At 41.3% G+C, this 22,383-nt stretch overlaps 1 protein-coding gene across 1 annotated transcript in view; it reads left to right on the top strand.

Moving 5' to 3' along the window:
- LOC117050382 overlaps positions 1 to 22,383 on the top strand; it is a 91,615-nt gene that overhangs the window by 60,161 nt on the left and 9,071 nt on the right. The window contains exons 2-11 of the mRNA XM_033156031.1: positions 3,521 to 3,822; positions 5,595 to 5,668; positions 6,637 to 6,722; positions 7,685 to 7,724; positions 8,922 to 9,002; positions 13,397 to 13,504; positions 17,148 to 17,257; positions 18,582 to 18,630; positions 20,378 to 20,498; positions 21,805 to 21,899. Of these exons, the coding sequence (XP_033011922.1) occupies positions 5,603 to 5,668; positions 6,637 to 6,722; positions 7,685 to 7,724; positions 8,922 to 9,002; positions 13,397 to 13,504; positions 17,148 to 17,257; positions 18,582 to 18,630; positions 20,378 to 20,498; positions 21,805 to 21,899 (756 nt within the window). The 5' untranslated portion in view covers positions 3,521 to 3,822; positions 5,595 to 5,602. The remainder of the gene's footprint in view (positions 1 to 3,520; positions 3,823 to 5,594; positions 5,669 to 6,636; positions 6,723 to 7,684; positions 7,725 to 8,921; positions 9,003 to 13,396; positions 13,505 to 17,147; positions 17,258 to 18,581; positions 18,631 to 20,377; positions 20,499 to 21,804; positions 21,900 to 22,383) is intronic.

Below are 22,383 nucleotides of genomic sequence, written 5' to 3'. Positions count from 1 at the left end.
TTAAAGTGTGCCTGATGAATTTTTCCAGAATTAGAAATCATTTCCAACTTAAATGCAACGAACAGGTTATGGGACTTTTAAGAAGAGGGTTATTGTTTGGTTTGGGCTAAGAAATTATCAGTCAGAACTAATAAGATTTCTCCCTTCTGGCCATGAAATACTAGGTTATGTATGTGCTGTGGCTGCATAATGTTTAAAACAGAGTGCAGAGATAGTTAGCAACCACCTTGTAACCAAGTTCTATGAGACATAAAGGGACAACAAGATATTACAGCACTGGCCTGGCTTGCACATTACATCAAGCCACAGTTTAACAAACCACAAATCAAGTCTGAATTGGCCACAGATGCTTTTCTTCTTGATTTCAGGGGTGTTTAAAGGAACTATTTTAATCAGGTTTAATGGCAAACATGAAAATAAAATGCAGCAGAAAGTGGTTGACAGTTTTGGAACAGGACATATTTGTGTGTGTACAAAACACTTCCAAAGGCACAGCTGCACGTATTTGATCCTATATGGAACATAAGAATGATTAATTTGTTTGTAAAATCTGTGAGAGAGGGGCTTAAGAAACATTTGCATGCATCAAAGAATTTTCTTCAATTTGTCTACTTTTTCTAGTGTGGTCTGTACAATTTAATACTGTATGTGTCAAGTAAAAGGATTTTTGTTTTGTTTGTTGTTTTAAACCAAGACCAAAAAAGAAACTCTTGTCTCTTTAACTTCCATCATCTGGCAGATGAATTCTAGGCTAAAGCAAAACAAATGTTTGTCTTAATTATCCTCTGCAATATCTAAAAATAGCAGATGAAGAATTGCTGTTGAAGAGTTTAGTTTCTATTTAAAGTAGTTTGTCTTCGCTAGTATCACACCTACTTATTAACATCTTGTTTCTTCATTTTAAACTAAAGCAAAATAAACTTCTAACATGCAGAAGCAACACTAAGCTGTCCATCAAGTCTATAGAAAGTAGGAGTTGGGAGTACAACCTGTCCTATCAAGTTTTTACTGCTCATTCCAAAAATATCCTCCCACTCATTTTCTGTCAACTCCTTTTGCTGATACGGCTCATCCAAAAGTATATTTTAAACTTTTATCTGGGTTGGTGGGAATGGGAGGTCACAAACCCAGAGGTTAATTTAGTTGAACTGGCCTGATGCCAAGCCATAGGGTATACCTTTATAAAACTAAACAGAACAGGTTTCATGCCAATGTGAAATCAAAGTAGCTGCCATCATTCTGTTACATTTTCTATCAGGCTAGGAAGGTGCCAGGTTAACCCTGAAGACGTATCTTGAGCACCACTTTTATTTAGGATAGAGACCACAGGAAACCTCATCATTTCCACAGTAAGCACTATAACTACTTCGTTGCTTGACAACACAAGTACCAGTAGGTTTGACCATTGCATTGTGCTGTTTTACAAGTGATGAGTCAGGGACGCTGGGTCAGGTCACTATGACCGAGTGAATGCCTGGATTACTGTACAGGTAGTGAATCATCCTGCTGAGAGCATGCTTTGAGTGGATGGGGTCATGAGTAGAACAGAGTTATTTCATATGTGCTCTTCATTCTAAAAGTTGAAAAAAATGTCAATTTCAAGCCGAAATGTCACTGTGACAAAATGGCACCTGTCTCATGGAGAAAAAACAAATAGGAGTGTGCTCTGAGTCAGAGACGTATCGGGGGGGGGGGCCACTGCCTGCCACACTGTGGCATGTGGGAGTGAGACGGTGGCTCGGGCACCTGCAGGCTCACAGTGTGGGGCTTGCGTCTGCCTGCCACCTCTCCCTCAGCTGCCCTACAGCTGAGGGAGAGGCAGCAGCAAGGCTCTGCACAGCGCACCCTGCCCCGGCTTGCCCCGCCCCCATGGGCAGCTCACCCGGGGGCAGCACGTGTGCACTCCCCTGGGCACCTGAGCTACACCACTGCTCTGAGTGATTCCCAACTGTTGTGAAAATAGAATGATCATGTAAATTACAGCAAAATAGTATGAGGGCCTAACGTAGCTCCATCCTGTTAGTGGGTGTGGTGATACAATTTAAAATTCTAGTGGTGTGCGGGAACGGGCGGGTGAATGCTGAACACTTCCCTTGCAACTGCTTTTCTCCAGTTGGATTTGCTTTCAGTACTGGAGCCCACTCTTGGGAGGAGTGTGGGTGAGTTTAGTGCATCTTGCCTGGTCTCTCACTTTTTGTATTCCAAATTGTACCTCCATCCCTTGCTTTGCACTTCCTTGGTGCCAAAGATGGAGGAATCTCTCAGTTTCACATTTTTCTGATCTTCAGATCTCCACATTTCTGCATTCGTTTGTGATTTTCTTTTCTTTCAAAAAGTCCTTATGAAATGTGAACAGAACTGAATTTCCCCCTCTTCTATCCTAGCTTGCAGCAGATCTGCTTTTAGAGACACTGATCTGCCACCATTGCATGTAATTTTGATTGTTGTCATATAGCTCTATCTCATTGCTCCATCTTCTCTAATCGAACTGGTTAAGAAGAATCAGTTTAACAACTGGTGTTGTGATTACCGTTCTATGCTAGGGTGCTGTGCTGTGTGCTACTTCTTTATGTTCTTACTTAGCTTTTTCCAGAAATTTAGAACTCCAACTCAATCTGTCCCATTAAAGAATGCTAACATCTTGTTTCCGCTGACATGAGCAAAGCCTTGCTGGGAGGCAGGCAGGGTTTTGTTAAATGAGTTTTATGGGTATCTGATACATAGCATTTCCTTGAAGCCTCAATGACCTGAAGATACTGGTGCTTAACTCATTTTGAGAGCCAATCAGCCATGTCAGAAAATGAAAGGCTGATTAAAATCAGATGTTGCATTTAAACTGAGCTCCCTTACATAAGCAAATTGTCGACAAATGACATCATGCTACTATAGAAATACTAACTCCTGTGCTTCATACTCTCTCACCCTCTCTCTCTTTCATTCATTTTAAAAACTGAATCATTAGTGCCTTGTAAAGTGACAGCAAAATTCCACCCCTACAAAAAAATGCAGTACAGCATGAACAACTATTTACTGTTTAGAATAAGCAAAAAGTATAACTGGTATCACAAAATACCCAATGTTGTTAGATTGGGCTAAGTCAGTGTGTTTTGCATAAGGAACAGTTTGCCTCTGTGAGCTTCTGCACATACTATCTTATACAAATTCAGCCCTTTCCTGAAGTCTCTTAATTGGTGGCTTCCCACTGGCTGACCCAGGCTTGAGATTTGTCTGTCTACCCCAAACAAGTCATTAGGATTAAATGGAGAAACCTCATGGTTATTCTAGAGTGAGACAAGCCATGAGTGCAGGTTCACACATAATGCTAAGCTAGACAATGGTATAGCTAGCACAGTGGCCATGATTTTTGCTCTGGGATTTTACATATCTGCTCCCTTACTCTAAGTAATATGAGAACTCAGTTTGTGATGAAGGCATTTCAATTCGGTGTGTGTGTGTGGGGGGGGGTTCGTAGCTTTCAAGGGTTAAAAAGTTATATTTGTTTTTTTAATCCCCCCACCAGTCAATCCAGTGGAAAAAGGAGATCATCTGCATAAAAAGGAAAAGCAGTATTTCTTTCAACCTGACTAATGATCATCAGTTGTGTAGAAAAAAGCAGAAAAGTTTTCACTGACTATGGAGTTTGGTGGGCAAGGCTGAGAGGGACCATGCTAAGGACTGCCTGAAAGTGCCAGCTGCGGACAGAAGAGGTGGATGCAAAGAGGCGCATTGAGCATTTGGAATGTTTTCTGTCAGGTAGCATCAAGGAGGGAGAGGCCACCGCAGCCTCAAGACGTGCAGCGTGAGACATAAGGACCATCTCAGGTAAGGCCTTCCATGTTTCATCAGCAGCATTCACTTGTTTCATTTCCTGTGAATGCTTATGTGGATTTAGTGCTTTTGACAGAGCAAAATAAATACTGAGGCTAAACAAAGGGTTACCATTATTTAGGGCTTCCAGCTTGTGTACTGAACTACTTAGTATACTGTAAAGAAAGAAAGAAAAGAGAGAGAGAGAGAGAGAGAGAGAGAGAGAGAGAAACTCAAAAGGCTGAGACTTCTGCTATTCTTGGACTTTTTCAGTGCAGGTGGAATCTCATGATGAAAGAGACCCAAGTTTTTGCTGCTCTACATTTTTTCACCCAATTTGCATGCCTTTTTCTGCTAGGGAGCTCTACCCCAGGAGGCTCGAAACCAGTTCTGAAACACCTCCATGTTCTGTGATCAGCTGTCATCCTTCACAATCCTGGCAGCATTTGTACCACACAGAGTTGGCTACCATTTCATAATGTTCTGCTTAACCTATTCCATGGATCAAGTTAGGTGGAAGAACTTACTCCTGATGTTAACTATCCGTTCTTTGCAACCACATAACCAAATTTATTGTGCGTATGGGAGTGTACCTGTCATGAGCCCTATGGAGACCTCTTGGCATGACTAATCAGAAAGAGAGGAGAAATGGGATAAGAGGGGCAAGCTTGTTGTTTGGGAGGGGCCTGAGTAGTCTTATCAGAAGACACCCCCACCTCAGTGGTGCAAGACATTCCAACAGAAGATGGAGGTGCATTCACTACCCTCCCTCATGAACTGATGGCAGTCTTGTATGTTAGTATTTGGTTGCCATTAAATTCCTGTAAGGTGCACAGGGGATTTCATAAATGCAGAATAGATGCTAAAATATATCTTCAGTACCACCCACCCCTTCAGGGACATTTTTCTTGCCCTAAGTATCCCAAGATGAGAAGTAACCCGTGCAAAATGAAAAATAGTCAAAATAAATGGCTTAGGGCTAAATTTTAGTTGAGAGAGGTGTTCAGCACTCTCCGTTCTTCTTTATTTTTAATTGCCCTTCAAGCCCGACCTCTGCTTTATGGGAATTTGGTGTGGCCTTGTATTCTAACACAGTGGTTGTGCTGTCATCTCATGCAGTTAGACTGGTATAAGTGAAGGACAGGATAAATTAACTCTGGTTTTTATCTTGAACAATTATGGACTGGTAGCTTTCTGTCTCTATTTAAAAAGCATTATCAACATGTTTGATTAGGAGAGTGTCTAGGATTGCAGTTGCATTCCCCTTGTCATCACAAGTATGAGTCACAGTTTCATGTCAACCCTTTCCTATTGCTTTATTGCTTTTGTAGTTGCTTTGTTTATCATATTTTTGCTATGTTTATTTTATACTTTTCGTAAGTGGACTTGAGTTGGCATATTATTAGATATAATGGAATATAATCTTCGCTGTAAATCAATAATACTATACTGCATATTCCTATCTATAGAAAATTTGATAAATGTGATTGAAAACCTGGAAAGATTTTGAAGGTGCTGCTTCTTGCAATAATTACCTTTAGTTGCCTGTCTTTTTCTTGCTGGTGGTGATTGCCCCCTCCAAAAAGCCTGAGTTATACAATATGAACTCAGTATATATTTTATTGGGATTTTGCAGCTTAAGCCTGTTATTTAGCTTTAGGATAGGCTTTATGGCTTTTAGTTGTAAGTGAAGCCTTTTTCTATTAGCACATTTGCCCCCCCCCCCAACCCTCCCTGCTATGACTGCTGCTTATAATGTCATTGTTTGCCTTTTCCTTTTCTTACAGCCTTTGACATGAAGAAAGATATAGATGCCTTAATAGCAGAGGAAAGGGCAGAAATCATTGCTAAGTATGAGAAGGTAAGAACCTTGCTTTCCCCCCACTTAATATGCTACCAACCAAGGATTTATTTTGGCTTAACTGTCTACAGAACACAGGAACTTGTAATAAGTCAACCAGATTCAGAAAATAGCAATATGGGATATTCAATTTTCCCTTGATCAATGCCATCCGTCTTCAAATCATCCTTATTACCGGTATTTGGCTTTTCATACATTTTGGAGGGATGAAGGGACCATGGGGTCCTAGCAAGTGAGGGATTAATTGGCCCCAGTATATTGACTATATACTACGCAGCTTGTTTTTTGCTGTGTGCCCTCTGGTTTTGTAGCCAGACAGGTATTTTCCCAACATTCTGCAGAAAGCAGAAACTTCAGTAAAGGGTTCAGGGTCTCAAACACACAATGATAAGGAAAGCTATAAGTGCTTCATTTTCATTTCCCATCCTTGGTCCTTCTTGTTCAGAATGTATAATCTTTTAAATGGTCCCCTCCAGTTTCATGCTGAGCCACAAGCAAAGAAGAACGGTGATACTGTGGTACCTCTGGTTAAGTACGTAATTCGTTCCGGAGGTCCGTTCTTAACCTGAAAATGTTCTAGCACTACTTTAGCTAATGGGGCCTCCCGCTGCTGCTGCGCCACCAGAGCACAATTTCTGTTCTTATCCTGAAGCAAAGTTCTTAACCTGAAGTGTATATAACCCAAGGTACCACTGTACTTGCAACCAAAAACAACACGTTTGTGCCCAGTGCATATCACAGGCAAGACAGCTGCCATTGTACAAATATTAGTTCATACCCAACCATCACTTTGCTGACCTGCTTTACGCTTACAGCTTATAAAAGACACAAAATCAACCCATGGCTAGTCTTAGATGAGTAAAAATGACGTGAGAACAGATGGCGTCATAAATTTTCTCCATTTCTTCTCAAAATGGTATCATCTGTTAGTCACCATAGTGTAAACTATTGTGCAACCTTCTTTACAGGGAAGGCAGGAAGGAGCTCAGATCGATCCATGGGAAGATGCTGACTTCGCTCTCTACAAAGTCACTGACAGATTTGGGTTTTTGCAGTAAGTTCCCCTTTTCTTGTCCTCTACATTTTGCTGAAACTAGTGCTGAAGGCCACAGTTGCATCCCTTTCACTGTCATGGTTGGGTCCTCCACCACTGTATTTCAGCCAAGTGCTTTTGTCCACTTGTGCAAGTCAGAAGCAGAAAGGAAATTACTTTCTGTTGCTTATGAAAACTCTGCCATGATAAGGTACAGCTAAGCTATGAGAGGGCTTGATCCTTGGAAATCAATATTTGTGTTTCTTTTATATGGGCAGATTATGTATAGAATGTAAACAGTTTCTGAAAAACATGGGAATGCAACAGTGTTTCAGCTTTCTACAGCTGCCCTTCAGAGGGATTCAGGTGTTCAGACTGGGTAGCATTTTAACCCCTTTTTTGCCACCTCTATTATGGTGGTTTATGCAAATTTATAGCTTTTTGTTTTATGTATTGTATTCATCTGTGAACAGGAGCACAAAGGAGATCTCCCTTCTGACACTGTTTCCACATTTTCTGGGACCAGGCATCATTGATCAAATGTGAAATAAAGAAATGATCAAGTTAATAACAATCTCCTTAGCCAAGTAGTAGACCAGTAAGCTGCTATGGGTAGCCTCCACCTAATGCATCCCATCAGTGCAAGAATTTTCACATGCACAGTGGAACTTCCTCCCTTTCCCTTCTTCACTCATACACACCCTGTGCCCTCTCCAAATCTGCTATGGAGGGTTGGGGGAGCCCCTATAACAGATTTGGGGGCAGTAAAAGGAGAGAAGAGTGGTGAAATGTTCCATTGCACAAGCAGAAATCCTTGCACTGGTGGAATGATTCACTTAGTGCTACTTTGGATACAATCCTATGTGTTCCGTCCCCCCCAATCATTTGAAGCATACCGTCAGACCTCCTTTCTCTACAGGATCACTTTGCTTGTACACTTCTTGCATTATGCATTGGTTCATTTAGAATTTTTCATCTTTCAGTGAGCATGAGCTACCAACCCGCAGTGCTCTGGAGGAGAAGGTAGGAACTGGGAGCTTTTCTTGCTCTGGAGTAATTGGGGGAAGGTGGCAGCTGCTGCTGCTGCTGCTGTGTTTGTTTTTCAGTAGCAAGTGATGAAAGACACTGCAATTATTCACATAAGAATCTTAGCTCTCTGGATAAATAATAATAGCTCTTCATCCCAACTTAAACACGCTTGCTTGGAAGCAAGTCCTGCTGATTTCAAATAGACTTCCAGATGACTGTGTTTAGGCCTTAGTCAGCTATGAAGAAAATGGAACTTCATCACAAGGAAGGTTTGATTATATTTCCTCTGTATATTCTAAAATGCAGCACCAAAGCTTCACATGCAAAACTGGGAGGCTGCTTGCTGCAGCTTAGCTTGACCTGAGGAAGAATGGTCAGCTGCTGAATTCTTGTAAATTTTGCTGGCAATAATTAGAAGGATGGTTGGGCATTATGGATAAATTAGAGATGAGAAAATGTGGCACTGTAGTCATTAGGTCTGTAAACCTAATTGATTGAGGGAGTCTAAGCGCGCCTCGGCCGGCCGCCTTCCCTCGACGAGCCCGCGGCTGCTGCTGCTGCTGCTGCTGCGCTCTCCGACTCCCCTCCCACCTGTGTTATTCCTGCCATTTTTAGGGTCAAGTCCATCATCCATCAGGTCATTCAGTATCTTGCTTGTGGGTCATATGTGCTATTGCAGTTGAATGAAAGAGCATTTGCCATGCTCAGAGTAGGTTTAGGCAAACCTAGCTGTACAGCATTGTGTTAAGCCATGCTCAGAGTATACATTGTACAGTTTGGATGAGGTTCAAGATAATAATACTGAAGGAATAGCACAGGACTGGCTAACCTCAAGCTCTCTAAATGTTGTTGGATTCCAGCTCCTATCCTTTTCAGCCAACATGGTCAATAGTCAAGGATGATGGGAGTTGTATCCCAGTTATCTGGAGAACTAATGGTTTTCTGCCCCTAAAGTAGCATATGAGCTAACATTTTATTTGGAAACTTCTACTTTCTAGCATAAGGAATGAATGCGGTTGGAGAAATTCCTTCTTGCCTGTTTAAAGCTAAAATATTTAAAGCTAATGCCTTACATGTACCATATGACTCTATATTCTGATGGCTTGGATATCTAGCTCTCCCTCCCTCCTTTCTTGCTCACACAAATTGGAAATAAACCCTCTAAACTACACTTTCAAAATTCTGTTCCAGCAAAAACTTCAGGAGATTGAACGAGTGGACAAATGGCTGAAGATGTTAAGAAAATGGGGAAAATACAGAAACAGTGAAAAGGTGATGAATTGTGACACATTTTAGTAGCATTATAATTATTCTAGTCTTTATTTTAAGAAAATGGAAGACTGAAGAGTGTATTGTGTCCTTTCTTTTCACAATTGTGGTGCTGAAAACTGAGTAGGCCATTGAAGGCTTTGTTTCTGTCCTCTGGCCACTTTCAACTACATGATTGAGAAATTTGTGTAAATTTTTCAAGAAGATTGTTTTGGCCTGTGATTACAGCAGTACTTTATCCCAGTTGCTGAGTCTTACTGTTCAGTAACATTCTGTGGTGAATAATGCTCTGAATAAGAATAAGAATAAGCAAAAGGAGACTCCTAAATTGAATTGGCATTTATTAGCAAATTTAGCATTATGGAATTAGGATTCTGCACATTCTGGGAATGGCTAGCTCACTACAGAACGAAGCATACTAGAGCCAACAGAGCAATTACAGAATGGTGGAGTGTTCATATTTTGTCATTCACCCTACATATGAAATCTCAAATGCTTAGTGCCACAACTGTCCCATTGTAATTAGTGTTCGGTTGCATTTTAATAATGGTCTTTTTGTGTTTTTAGCTTGTTCTATTTTATCTGTGTAAGTCTCCTTGAGACTCAGACTAGGGAAAAAGCAGGATATAAATATAATAATAATTGTAGAAATGGATCATTCAGTCAACTGTACCTAAGGCTTAAAAAAGTCCACCAGCTTTAAAGCGTCTTATCATGCTGGAAAATGAGCCCAAATATCAGTGCTCCTAGTCAGAGTTGTTCAACAACATGTATTTTGCACTAGTTTTGCTTGAATTACAGGTTTCGGAGAAAAGGATGGGGGGGGGGAGAGGCCTGGATTATTATCAGTGGCATTTGGCAAACAGTTATTCGCAGAGTTGGTTGTACTATACAGTAATTTTAAGAGTGGATGGCCCCTAATCCAAATGAAGGAAAGTTAAAATGCTTTTTCTCTAAGTTAGCACCTTCTTGTAAGAAATAGGTGAGCAGCTCTGGAATACCATGTAAAATTATTCAGCTCCCAAATATTGGTTTGTTTAAATTTGTCTTCTACATTTTCACCAAATGGTCTCAAAGCATTTATCAACAATAAAATAGCAATAAAAATACAGAATAAACAAAATATAAAAACATAATAAGACATCCAGAGCAAATCCTTTCAGTTGCCTTTGGAAATCCTTCCTTATTTCAAAACGTTAAGAGTCAGAGGAAAACACTAAGGGAAAGAGGGAATTGCTTTCCTAGGGTGGATTATTGTTTCCTAAAACCGTTTGTTTCAAAGTGAAATGGCTGCCCTTCTGTGATTAGTGATTCTCAGGGCACTGAGGCATTTTACAACTTTGATTTTAAGTGCATGAGAACTTCAGATGGATAAACTAGAGGCAGTTTGTTCATTATAATTTTATCTTGTTGGGCACTTGCTCCCTGCAATGCTCTGAAATGAAATATTGGCAGAGAAGTAGTGCTGAAAGCTATTTACTCTACATGCTCAGAGCCGTCTTAAGGGGATCTGCCGCCCTGGCGCGGCTATCCCTCCAGCGCCCCCGCCATGCCGCCTCTCCGCCGCCTCCCTCCCGCGCTTGCCGCCCCTTGGGAGGGGGGTGGGCGAGCGGGGGATGAGGGGCGTGGCGCTGGAGCGGCGCGGGGCTCTGCGCGCCCTTCCAGCGCTTCCGGGATGGGAGGCGAGGGCGGCCGGCTCGCACTCCCGCGCGCATCCGGATGGCGCGGCTGGGCAGCTTGCGCTCCATCGGGTGGGCGGCCGGCTGCGCGCAGAGCGCGAGCTGCGCGGCTGCGCGCGGGAGCCGGCCGCCCTCGCCTCCCGTCCCGGAAGTGCTGGAAGGGCGCGCAGAGCTGTGCTCCTGTGCTCTGCTGGGCAGCCAGAGGGCGTGGCGTGGCCGGCCAGCTCCCTTGCCGGGAGTCAGAGGGCGCTGCCGGCAGGCGCTGCCAGCGGGGCTGGAGGACGGAGGCGCCCTCCAGGCCATTGCGCCCTGGCGCGCCGCGCCACCAGCCCCAATGGATGAGACGGCTCTGTACATGCTGTTGGGTTTGCACTAATTAAAAATCTAACTTTTAGAACCATAGCAAAAATCTGCTCCTTTCTCTGCAATTTCTTAATTGTACAAGAAAATGCAGTTACCACCGATCTCTGAAGCAATGTAGAAAGGAATTTAACTAGCCTGGGATGGCCTGGAATCCTGGGTATCATATAATTTTTTGTACTGCCCTTGTACCCTGATTTAATGATCTACTGGTATTTATTGTGGCTTAATCTTTCCTCTGTTCATGGAATATTCCTCCCCCCATACCTTTCATTTTCTTTTTCTCATTGAATCAGTACATTCCAGTCCAGTTAGGAATACTGTAGTATTAAGATATTACACTGTATAAACATGGAATTTTGTAGTCAGCATGGAATATGGTACGCTAAAAATCTCTCTGTTTGAAAACTGTATAGTTTTTTGGCTACACAAATAAGCATGTTAATATGTGAACAAGTTCTGGTGAAATCATAGAAGCTGGATGGTGTGGAATGGGGAGAATAGAATTTCTACTGAGCAGTTAGTAAAGACTTCAGTGCCTTGCATAGTTCCTCCCTCTTTTTTCTGTTCAGAATTAAAAATAATTATGTAAAATGAGGTAATTGTATGATTCTATACATGCCACAAAGTGCTTCTGTTCCTGATGCAGAATTTGTGTTACGTTGCTGCTACATTCAGTGTGTGTGCATTTGTGTATTCAGGTGCTTTATTAAAACAATCTTGATTCTACAAAGAATGTAAGTGAAACTTAATGCACTGGTGCTAGTCATATTTCTGTGACTGTACTGCAGAGTCTTTCCCACGGCTGGTCTATAATGAAAGAGCCAATGCTGGGTTTTTGTTTGTTTGTTTGTTTGTTTAAAGGTCTGGCCTTCTCTAGAATGCCTTATTCCTCTTATTATTCCCTAGAGAACTTGAGGGGAGTGAAATGGAGAGGAGAAGAATAAGTAAAAAAATGTTTTGCTGAATTGACAGTCACTTGGTTCAAGATTCTTGGAGCTTTTTGAGCAAAAATTAAATAGATCAGTGCCATTGTATATACAGTGGTACCTTGGTTTACATACGCTTCAGGTTACATACACTTCAGGTTACATACTCCGCTAACCCAGACATAACGCTTCAGGTTAAGAACTTTGCTTCAGGATAAGAACAGAAATCGTGCTCTGGCGGCGCAGCAGCAGGAGGAGGTCCCATTAGCTAAAGTGGTGCTTCAGGTTAAGAACGGACCTCTGGAACAAATTAAGTACGTAACCAGAGGTACCACTGTATGTATACACACATGGGCTGGATTCAGCTAAGTTGTTGTACTAGTTGAAGTCAGCATGACGAGTCCTGCTAGTGCAGTGAGACTTCCTCCCCTCTGCTTCCCCCAAGGGATATCTGACTGGGACATTTCATTTCAGAATGACTAGATCAGGGGTCAGCAAACTTTTTCAGCAGGGGGCTGATCCACTGTCCCTCAGACCTTGTGGGGGGCAGGACTATATTTTGAAAAAAATATATATGAATGAATTCCTATGCCCCACAAATAACCCAGAGATGCATTTTAAATAAAAGCACACATTCTACTCATGTAAAAACACACTGATTCCCGGACCGTCCGCGGGCTGGATTTAGAAGGTGATTGGGCCGCATCCAGCCCCTGGGTCTTAGTTTGGGGACCCCTGGACAGGGGCGTAGCAAGGGGGGGCGTAGGGGGCAGACTGCCCCAGGTTCCATAATGGAGGGGGTGACAAATTATCAAGGAACAATTACTGCCCTACTAGGGCAGTTCATAAAAAACTTTTAAAAAAAAAATCCTGCTCCAAAGGTCTTATCTTACTATACCAAGGATTATATAGCTATATATGAAATCTCATGCATATCGGTTAATTTCAGTTCAGTGGAACACTTACTGTTCCCAACCCTAACCCTGTGGAAAGCCATCTAATTAGACTTTAATTTGATTTTGAGATGTTTTTAGGAGGTAATTTAATTATTGATTGGTTTTATACCAGTGTTATGTATCTGATGTTAGCCACCCTGAGCCTGACTTCAGCTGGGGATGGCGGGATATAAATAATAGATATTATTATTATTATTATTATTATTATTATTATTATTATTATTACTTGTTATTATTCCTTTGTAAGAATATATGAAATAACGTAAAACCATTTTTGCAGTGGAGGATCAAGGGGGGGTGACAATAAATTTTCCGCACCGGGTACCACCTGACCTTCCTACGCCTCTGCCCCTGGACTACATACTCTATATAAGCACTGCCAACCTGCTACAAGTTTTGTTACATTTGAGACACACACACCTCTCTCAGCAGTTTGTGCTAATTTACTTTTCTTTTCTTTTAAAACTGTGTAGATGTTCCGCAGAGTTTATAAAGGGATTCCCCTCCAGGTGCGAGGCCAAGTCTGGTCACTCCTGCTGGATATTGAAAACATTAAGATGGAGAATGAAGGAAAGTATGAGGTAAGTCATATTTGGTTTCATACAACATAGAAGTTCATGGTATGGTGGGATACTAACCAGTCAACCGCTCAACTGCTTTTCTTCTTCTTTCAGTTCAGTAAGTTTTTCAGCTCAGTTTCTTCTTCATATTGTAGCATTTTAACTAACTTTGATTCAAAAGTGAAGGAAGGCATTTGATTGTCAGAAATATGGTATGCCCAATGTTCAATGCGTCCCTTCTCTGTTTAAAAAAGAAAGAGAATAAGTGAGCTCTCCCATGCATAATTGTACAATAGGAGAATGCATACCCTCCAATGAATGAATGAATGTGAGAAAAAATGTTTTTTTAAAATGCTTATCAAATGGTAAATTGTCCTAATTAGTTATGTGACCAAACTTATCCAGTTGATGACCATGATACTTCTGCATATTCCACACAGCAATGAATCACTCCTAGGAAGAAGAATTTCACTTTCCCAAACACAAGACTTTGCGAACCCTAATGCTGAAAACCTGTCATATCTCCAATACAAAAGCACAGTCTTGAGGAACACGCAGACTGTATGCAGTGAATGAAAAATATGGGTGTGAAAACCTAAGATTGTAAAAGTATATTTGACTGCTAAAAAGCTATGCAATTCATATTCTTGGGTTTGGGTCCAGAGGTGTCTTGCAGGAACAGAAATTTCCTTGTGCAAGGCAGCCCCACCAAATTATCCTAGTTTTCCTCTTTCTTCTAGCAGCCCCTTGAATCACATTGTGTGCCATTCCAGGGGCTCATTGACCCTCTGGAACAGCTTGGGGACAGGCAGGGGGTTGTAGGAGAGGAACCAGGAAAGCCCTACTGCACGAGCAGAGTTTTGCTTATCTATCTCAGGATTCTATCCATTGATTTCTAGGCTGCTCTTCCTTTTAATAAAAACAGCATCATCTGCATCAGTGACCAGTATATTGGGAACTGTGTGCTGCATAATATGGAACTTGTGAAGAGAGATAGCATAATCAAACTAAACACCAACTTTCATTTACTAGCTTACTTTTACTTATGTTGTTTATGATTTTTAGCCTTTTTATATACAAAAAATAAATTAAGTAAGTATCATTTAAACAAAAGTGTATATAGCAGGATTTACTTTACCAATATCTCACTACCTCAGTTGAATCCCAATTTTAGGGATTTTTTCCTTGGTAGCAAGCACCTGATCAACAATGATTTGTCACTGACACCCCTGGAAGAATTCCATTTCTTAAAGCAGGCTTGTCACAGATGCAAAAGATTTCCTTTCTTCTGAAAAATTTGGAGCTGCCCAGTTTTCTCCAAGGTTCTTTCCACAGCCAGTCTTGTGTCTCATAATATAAAAGCCACAAAGGTGCTTCTTTTGAAAGCAGCCAGTTCTGTACTGTAAATTAGAGTTGTATTTATTAAGAAAAGCAACAGCATTTGGGGGGGGGGTGTTCAAATGGCCCCTGTCATTTCCCAAATAATATGCATATGCCACAGTTAGTATGGATCAAAACTTCAGAAAGAACATGTGATTGCTACATGCTCTCTGAAGCCAGCGTGCAGTTAACAACAGGGTCCACAAATAATTCTCTGTAGAACCCTCTTCCTCTTTTCCTGGAGTCCTCAGAAATGTTTGATGTGCAATGTTTAATAATTCAGATAGTTTCTTTCCTCAGAACATAGGAAAGAGGAGGACGCTTTGTCTGTGAGAATCTGTCAGTTTCTTATTTTGTTGAGCCATTGCGTCCCATAAACAATGTTTTGTCAGCCTATCCATGGAACTTGGAAGTATGGACATAAGACTTCAGTTGGTTACAAAAGAGCATAACAAAATAAGTTCTTTCAAAACATCCAGATAGTTGCAGAGTATAAAGTAATTACATGCTGCCTATGAACACATGACTGGCGTGTCACCGATCTCAACATTTCCCAGTAACTACTTCCACTAACTAAAACAGCTGTACTTCTGAGGCATGGTTATCAAGAGAATTATCTCAACTATTGCCTTTGCATCCTGTTCAGGGGATGTTCCCACCTAGCCATGTCACACAGCAAGTGATTAGGATAAACAAAAGTCACAAGCAGTTTAACTAAGCTCCTGAGGGGTCTGCAATAAACAAGAGACTCACTGTATAATAGGCTTTTCATGGACATAAATCCCGGAAATCGGCTCTTCATAATCCTCCTCATCCTTCGTGCCACCTGAGGCCAGAAATTAGCTCTTCGTGATCTCAAACAAAGTCGGAGCCAGATTTTCATAAGGGAATGTGAAAGGATTGATTTCTAATAAAATCTATGGGCCTTTGTTGTCCAAACTTGCTACTAGAAACAAAGATTCGTGCTTGCTTTTGCTACAGCTTCATATCCAAATCCAGCACGCCTTCATCTATGCAAAATACATTCCATATGCCCCTCTAGATTGGAGTTTATGTGTCTGACCAAAGCATATGCACACACTCTTCCTTCTCTGTCAGCTATCCATTTTGCCAACTCAGGACTATTTCCTTCAGTACGATTTTTCACAAAGGGCATCTGTGTGTTGCTTCCATCAGTGAAAGTGTAATATCCATGTGCTTCTTTGAGGGCAGACACAGAAGGTTATGTTGAAAATCAGGAGTGTCTGGCATGCAAGTAGACTGGCTTATATAGAATATGATGAACTTCCCAGCATGTTCCCTTAAGTAAAAATAATAACATAAGTGACCTGCAGTTTGAAAAAAGACTCTGGGAAGATTGGGAAGATTTATGGGATGGGACTTTTGTGGGATATGGCAAAAAGTTACATCAAGACAGTTAGCCTAAGAGATAACTGTAAAGTGTTTCAGAATGTTTGTCTGCATTTGAATAGTGTCATAGCTTGATAGCCCCAGATAACTGAACGACAGAAAAGCCTCTTTTGAGTTATTTGGTTAGTTAGCTGTTATTACACATATAATAAAGAGGCCTCCAAAGAGGCCAAGGTTCTCCTCTTTCCCATTTTATCCTCACAAACATCTTATGAGGTTGGTTTGGTTGAGAGATAGTGATGGGCCCAAAACCACCCAGTTAACTTAATAGTTGAGTGGAGATTTTAACCCTGTTCCTAGTCAAACTCTCTAATCTGGCATTCAGGGTTCTGATCTGGCTCTTCAAGCATTTTTTTCTAACTCTCCCAAGACCCCACAATATATTATTGGTGGCATTAGGAAACAAAGTGGGGAAATAAAGTAGACACACTAGATCCCCAGCACCCTAGTAAGGATGCAAATTGCTTCCTCCCTAGCCAAACATTTGCTGAGAGCCAAGGAGATTATTAACACCCCCCTTCAACTGATCTGCACAGATTGGCTGTGTGCTATTTATGGGTTCACTCTCATGTATGTGAGAGTGTGGGCTGGCTACACCTACAACTGGTATGGAGCCCCAGAGGGTTACCCAAGTGTGAATATGGTCCTCTGGCCACACACGCTCTAACAGTTAGTTAAACCACATACATAAGCAGATTTTCCTTACCAGTAACACCTCTGATCTGACTGGTATATTATTCCAAATTATGTGCATCAACTTCAGTTAGTGTTTTCTGTTGTATATGCTGTTAAACCACCCAAAAGCAGAGGTTCAGATGCCTCTAGATACTTCAAAATATTTTCTTAATGTTTTAACCCATCTTCCTTCATGCAGAAAATGAAAGAACAAGCCAAGAGTTTCTCATCAGAAATCAAGCAGATAGACCTTGATGTCAATCGCACCTTTCGAAACCACATCATGTTCCGGGATCGCTATGGAGTAAAGTGAGTTTCTCATGGATCTTCCCTCCTATTTTAAATATATGTTATCTGTGATCCTTTGTCCAGCTGCTTCAAGTGATTAATGAAAGCTTCCAGTTCCTGGAAAATGTCAAGGAAGAGTGTAAAACATAATGAACAGAGATCATGTAAGTCTCCAGGGAGATGATTATGTAAGAGTAATTAAGAAAAAGTAGAGTACATTTTGATTCCAAGAAAATTTAAGCAAAGGAAAGAAATGGTAGCAAATAAATATTGCCCCATGAAAGACTACTGAAGAACCAGACATCACCCCATTGCTTTCAGAGGGAGGGGGGACACACCTTTTCTCATTCCAAATCTATTCTCCATTCCTCCCTCTTCCTAAACATGCTTAGGATGTTAAGTTCCAGCCTTCAATGGATAAGATGGAAGGCAAGAACTGGCAGACTACAGAATCATCTTGATGTTGTTTAGAGATAATGTTTGACAGGAGAACAGAAACTCCCTCTTGCTAGCGCACCCTTGGGAATATTGCAGCTGTTTGTGTGTTCATTGAATTCCACAACCCATTTATTAATTAATTAAATTTCTCTACTGCCCTTCATCCAAAGATCACAGGGCACTTCACAGTATAAAAGCACAAGAATACACACTATAGCAGGGGTGGCCAACTCCCAAGAGACTGCGATCTACTTACAGAGTTAAAAACTGGCAGTGATCTACCCCCTTTTTGGGGAGTTCAGGTCAAAGTTGTTAAGCTTTTTTGGGGAGGAGGAAGACGCTTTTTTAGGCTTTCAGATCAAAGTTGTTGTTGACCTTTTTTTAGGGAGAAGGAAAGCCCCATTTGGGGGGGGGTGCAGGGCAAAAAAAAATGAGATGTTTTTTAGGGAATCCAAAGTTGTTGAGCTTCTTTGGGGGGAGCCAGTGATCTACCAGTGATCTACCACAGGTGTCCAGTGATCTACCGGTAGATCATGATCTACCTGTTGGACGTGCCTGCACTATAGTAACAACCAAAAACAATACCCCCCACCCAATTTAAAAGGCCATATATTGTTTAATTAGCCAAAGTCCTGGGAGAAGAGGAATGTTTTTGCTTGGTGAAGTTGCCAGGTGAGCTTCCTTTGGGAGATCATTCTCCATATGGGGAGACACACTGCACATGTTACCATTGTGCAGTGTGTCAGTGCTACTGCTTACCGATAGTTTCTCATATGGTTACAATATCCTTCTTCTGAAGCACTACAAATAACGAGTACCTTAACTGGTTAAAAAAAAATACCAAAAAAGGGCAGACCCCACTCTTTGTTGTTTTTACTCATCCTTTTTTTTCTTTTTTCTTTAATAGGCAACAAGCCTTGTTTCATGTCCTGTCAGCCTACTCAGTTTACAACACGGTAAGCTGTTAAGAGATTCAGCTGGAAACTGAAAGTGTTATTTTAGTTCTTATATGGCAATAATGTTTTGTTTAGCTTAGAATAAAAATTTAGTTTCTGTGATGGCAAAACGTACTGCCAGTTTAGTAGTGTGGTCTCCTTTAAAGCCACTTCCAGGTTGTCACCATTTTCCAGGTTTTAGGTTGCACAGTTAAAGTGGATTTGGTGCTCTTGCACAAGAAATGAATGTACAAAAAGTATTGAGTGGCATAGAGAAATGATGGGAAAGTGCACTGAAAATTGTGGGATAACAGCAGCATCAGATGATGTCACATAACCTCCACACAAATGAATCAGGATGAATGCTCAATAAACAGTGACAATGTACAACCTCCACACAAATTTGGTAGAAGCAAATGGTGAGGAATGCAAAATGAGGTTATCTTGAAGAGTCCAGGGTCATTAAATACAGAAAAAGTACTTGATTCAATGTATATCATTTTCTTGGATGGTATGTTTATAAAATTGCATTCATATCTTTAGCTCCAGGTGCCACTAGAAGCATTCATGATGCTGGAAGCAAAAAAACCCAAAACAAACCATTATTGGGGGTGGGGGTGGGGTTGTTCATGAAATTGGAAATTCTGCAGATCGCAACCATGCTGTGATAGCTCTGTTTTTATACAAAGAAAGACACAGCCACATATTTGGGCTGAGTAGCTTTTCTGTGACTCTGACCTACTATTTGAATGGAAGATATTGGTCAATATTTTCTGAGTAGCTTCTCTGTGACTCTGACCTACTATTTGAATGGAAGATATTGGTCAATTCTCTTTGTGACTTCCTTTGCTGCATTCAGTGGCAGCTTCACAGCTGAAGACTCCAATTTGTAACAGTCAGTTAAGTCACTTCCAGCCACAGGGCAGAGAAGAGAGAATATGCTTAAATTAGCTACAGAATTTACTGTTTCCATGAGCATGGGGAGACTCACCCCCCTTTAACAGAAGATGCTTATCCTGTTCTTTGAATTGGCTTTCCAGCAAGAATTTAAGGTGGCATGTGTGCAGTGTTTCTGTTTCATGCAGTGCTGCCTATAACTGTTGTGATATTATCTGAATTCACTTATTGCAAATGTAAAGAATTACTTTTATTACTCTGCAAATGCCAAGGCAGATAAAAGTCCATCATTATTATGCCTATATTGCAGGGAGCAGGATTATTACTGGGAAAGAGTGAGTTACACCAGCCAAGTGTTACATGCATTTTGCTGGGTAGAGGTATAGCGTATGACAACCTTGAAGCTTAGTTCATTGTGGCATATTGGGGATTTTATTGGAGGGGGCAGAGGGGTGCTGTGAAGCTGACTTGAACACCAGTGCAATTGATTAAGGGCTGGAGTGAGTGAAGTGAGCAAGGGAAAGAATGGAGGATTTCAGTGGTGAATGGGGATGTTTTTGGATGCCTGGTCTACACATAGGCAGATGGCAGGTCTACCCATTGAGAAACAATGGGAGGGGTAGATCTAGCATGCAAGTTCTCAGAGACCAGGTCTACTCACTCCTCTGCTGCTCAGTCACTGGATCTGCCAGAAGGGCCTGCTGCCCCAGAAAAATTCCTGCAGACTCCCACTCCCAAGGATCACCAGTCACCCCCTTGCGTCCCATTCAATGTACTTATGGGAAAGTTGCCTTTTGTTTTTGCATGTAATGTCTACTCTCCTATAAAGCCGATCTTGTGTAATGTGTGTCTGCATCATTGGATCTTTCAGGAAGTGAGCTACTGCCAAGGAATGAGTCAGATTGCAGCTATCCTGCTGATGTACTTAAACGAAGAGGATGCCTTTTGGGCACTGGCACAGCTACTTACCAATCAGAGGCACGCAATGCATGGTAAGGTTCAGCTGGAAACACTCTTACTCTTCCCTGCCATCTTTGCAATATTTTGTTTGTTTATTTCCTTTATTATAAATATTGTACCGTCCTTCAGTCATATTCCCAGGGCACTTTACAACAGGTTCTGATTTGCTGCACTTGGGAATTAGGCTCTCATCACTTTCCTTTTTTCTCATACCTCTCACATTACCAATACAGTGGACGCTCGGGTTGCGAATGCAATCCGTGCGGGAGGTGCGTTTGCAACCCATGCTGCTGCGTCTGCACACGCACGTGACGCAATTCGGCGCTTCTGTGCATGCACGAGCGCCAAAACCCGGAAGTAACCCGTTCCTTTACTTCCTGGTTCGGCGCGGTGCACAACCCGAAATTGCGCAACCTGAAGCGGCCGTAACCCAAGGTATGACTGTATATGCATTTACTACTGGTGTGCAGAGAAGTCTCTTAATGGAACAAGGGTAGGCCCTTGTACAATGACGAATATTTTGTAACCTTGAAATATTGTGATACCTAGGTACCTACAGGACTCTGCTTTAAATATGTAGCAAAATACAATTCTTAACTGCAACTGTTCAAACACATCCAGAAAATGTTGGTCTGTTTGAAACTTGGCTACATTTAAGCTCCTTTATCATGCTGAAGCTTTGGGAAGGAGCAGAGAAGAATAATCTCTGTGCAGACTGTATTTTATTGAAAAAGGGAGGGTAGTTTGTATAATCCTGTAAGTAACAGGAGATTAAAGTTTGAGAGGTCGCTTTGACCAGTGCCTTGATCCCTTTGCGTATGTCTTGGCTTGTAAAGAGGACCAAAAGAGTCCTCAGGCTCTCCTTAAAAAAACAACAACTTGGTTTTAAAGGAATCAGCTGCATTTTAGTGATACAGTATTAGAAGTTTGTGATGCCATGTTGCATTCTACTGTTGTAACTAGCAGTAACCGTATCAGGGATGAACAAGGCCTGGCCCAAAGAATCTCAAATCACAGTCTTATGAACAGTCTTCACTAAGTGCAATGTATTTTTGGAGAATAAAAACTACTCAACCTTTTGGATGTTCTGGCCTGACACAGCATCCATGGGCAGAGTTCCAGATCTCGTTCAAATATGTAACTGCAAAACTCTGTTTTATGGACAAAACTCTATAGTTTTATATGCACATGTGACATTCACCTTGCTTGGAACTGCTGGTATTTGGGCATTTTAGGAAATGAAGGTCCCCATTATTGCACCTGGATCAGATGTTGTGCTGCTCTTTTTCTTTCTGATTCCTTCTGACTCTGTGCTTTTCCTCCCTTTTTCCTTCCAAGGGTTTTTCATTCCTGGATTCCCAAAGCTACAGAGATTCCAAGCCCATCATGAGGCAATATTAAGCAAACTCTTTCCAAAGCTGAAGAAGCACATGGTAAAAATTTATGTGGCTAAGTGAAAATTTGCTGTATGTGTGTGTGTGGTTATTTGTATACCCTACTCTTTCTCCTAATGGAGCCCAGGGTAACAGCCATCTAAATATAGAGCTATCGAAGTATCATCTTCTGTTCACATCTTCACAAGCACATTTTTCATCATGTACCACTTCCTTTTTAAACCTGTATTGCTCCTATTAATGGAGAATGTGTCATTTATCTTAACAATTTATTCTGCAATTATGGCTGAACAGAATGAGGAACTTTTAAAAATCTGGATAATTTTATAGGGAAGCTAGAAGCAGGCAGCACTTTCAAGGTAAAATGAGAGAGTAATTTAGCCATTGACAGGACATTGCTATCAAATTCAAGCATAACTACATGGTTATTGTGCCATTTACCATAACATTTGAGGGGAAATACAAGAATATTTCAAGAATGCCAGTTTTCCGAGTTAAAAGAAATATTGTTTGCTACCCTCTA

The sequence above is a fragment of the Lacerta agilis genome, chromosome 1 (assembly GCF_009819535.1).
Source record: "Lacerta agilis isolate rLacAgi1 chromosome 1, rLacAgi1.pri, whole genome shotgun sequence".
Lineage (NCBI taxonomy): Eukaryota > Metazoa > Chordata > Lepidosauria > Squamata > Lacertidae > Lacerta > Lacerta agilis.
The sequence above is the reverse complement of the archived record's forward strand: the minus strand, read 5'-3'. Positions and strand labels throughout refer to the sequence as shown.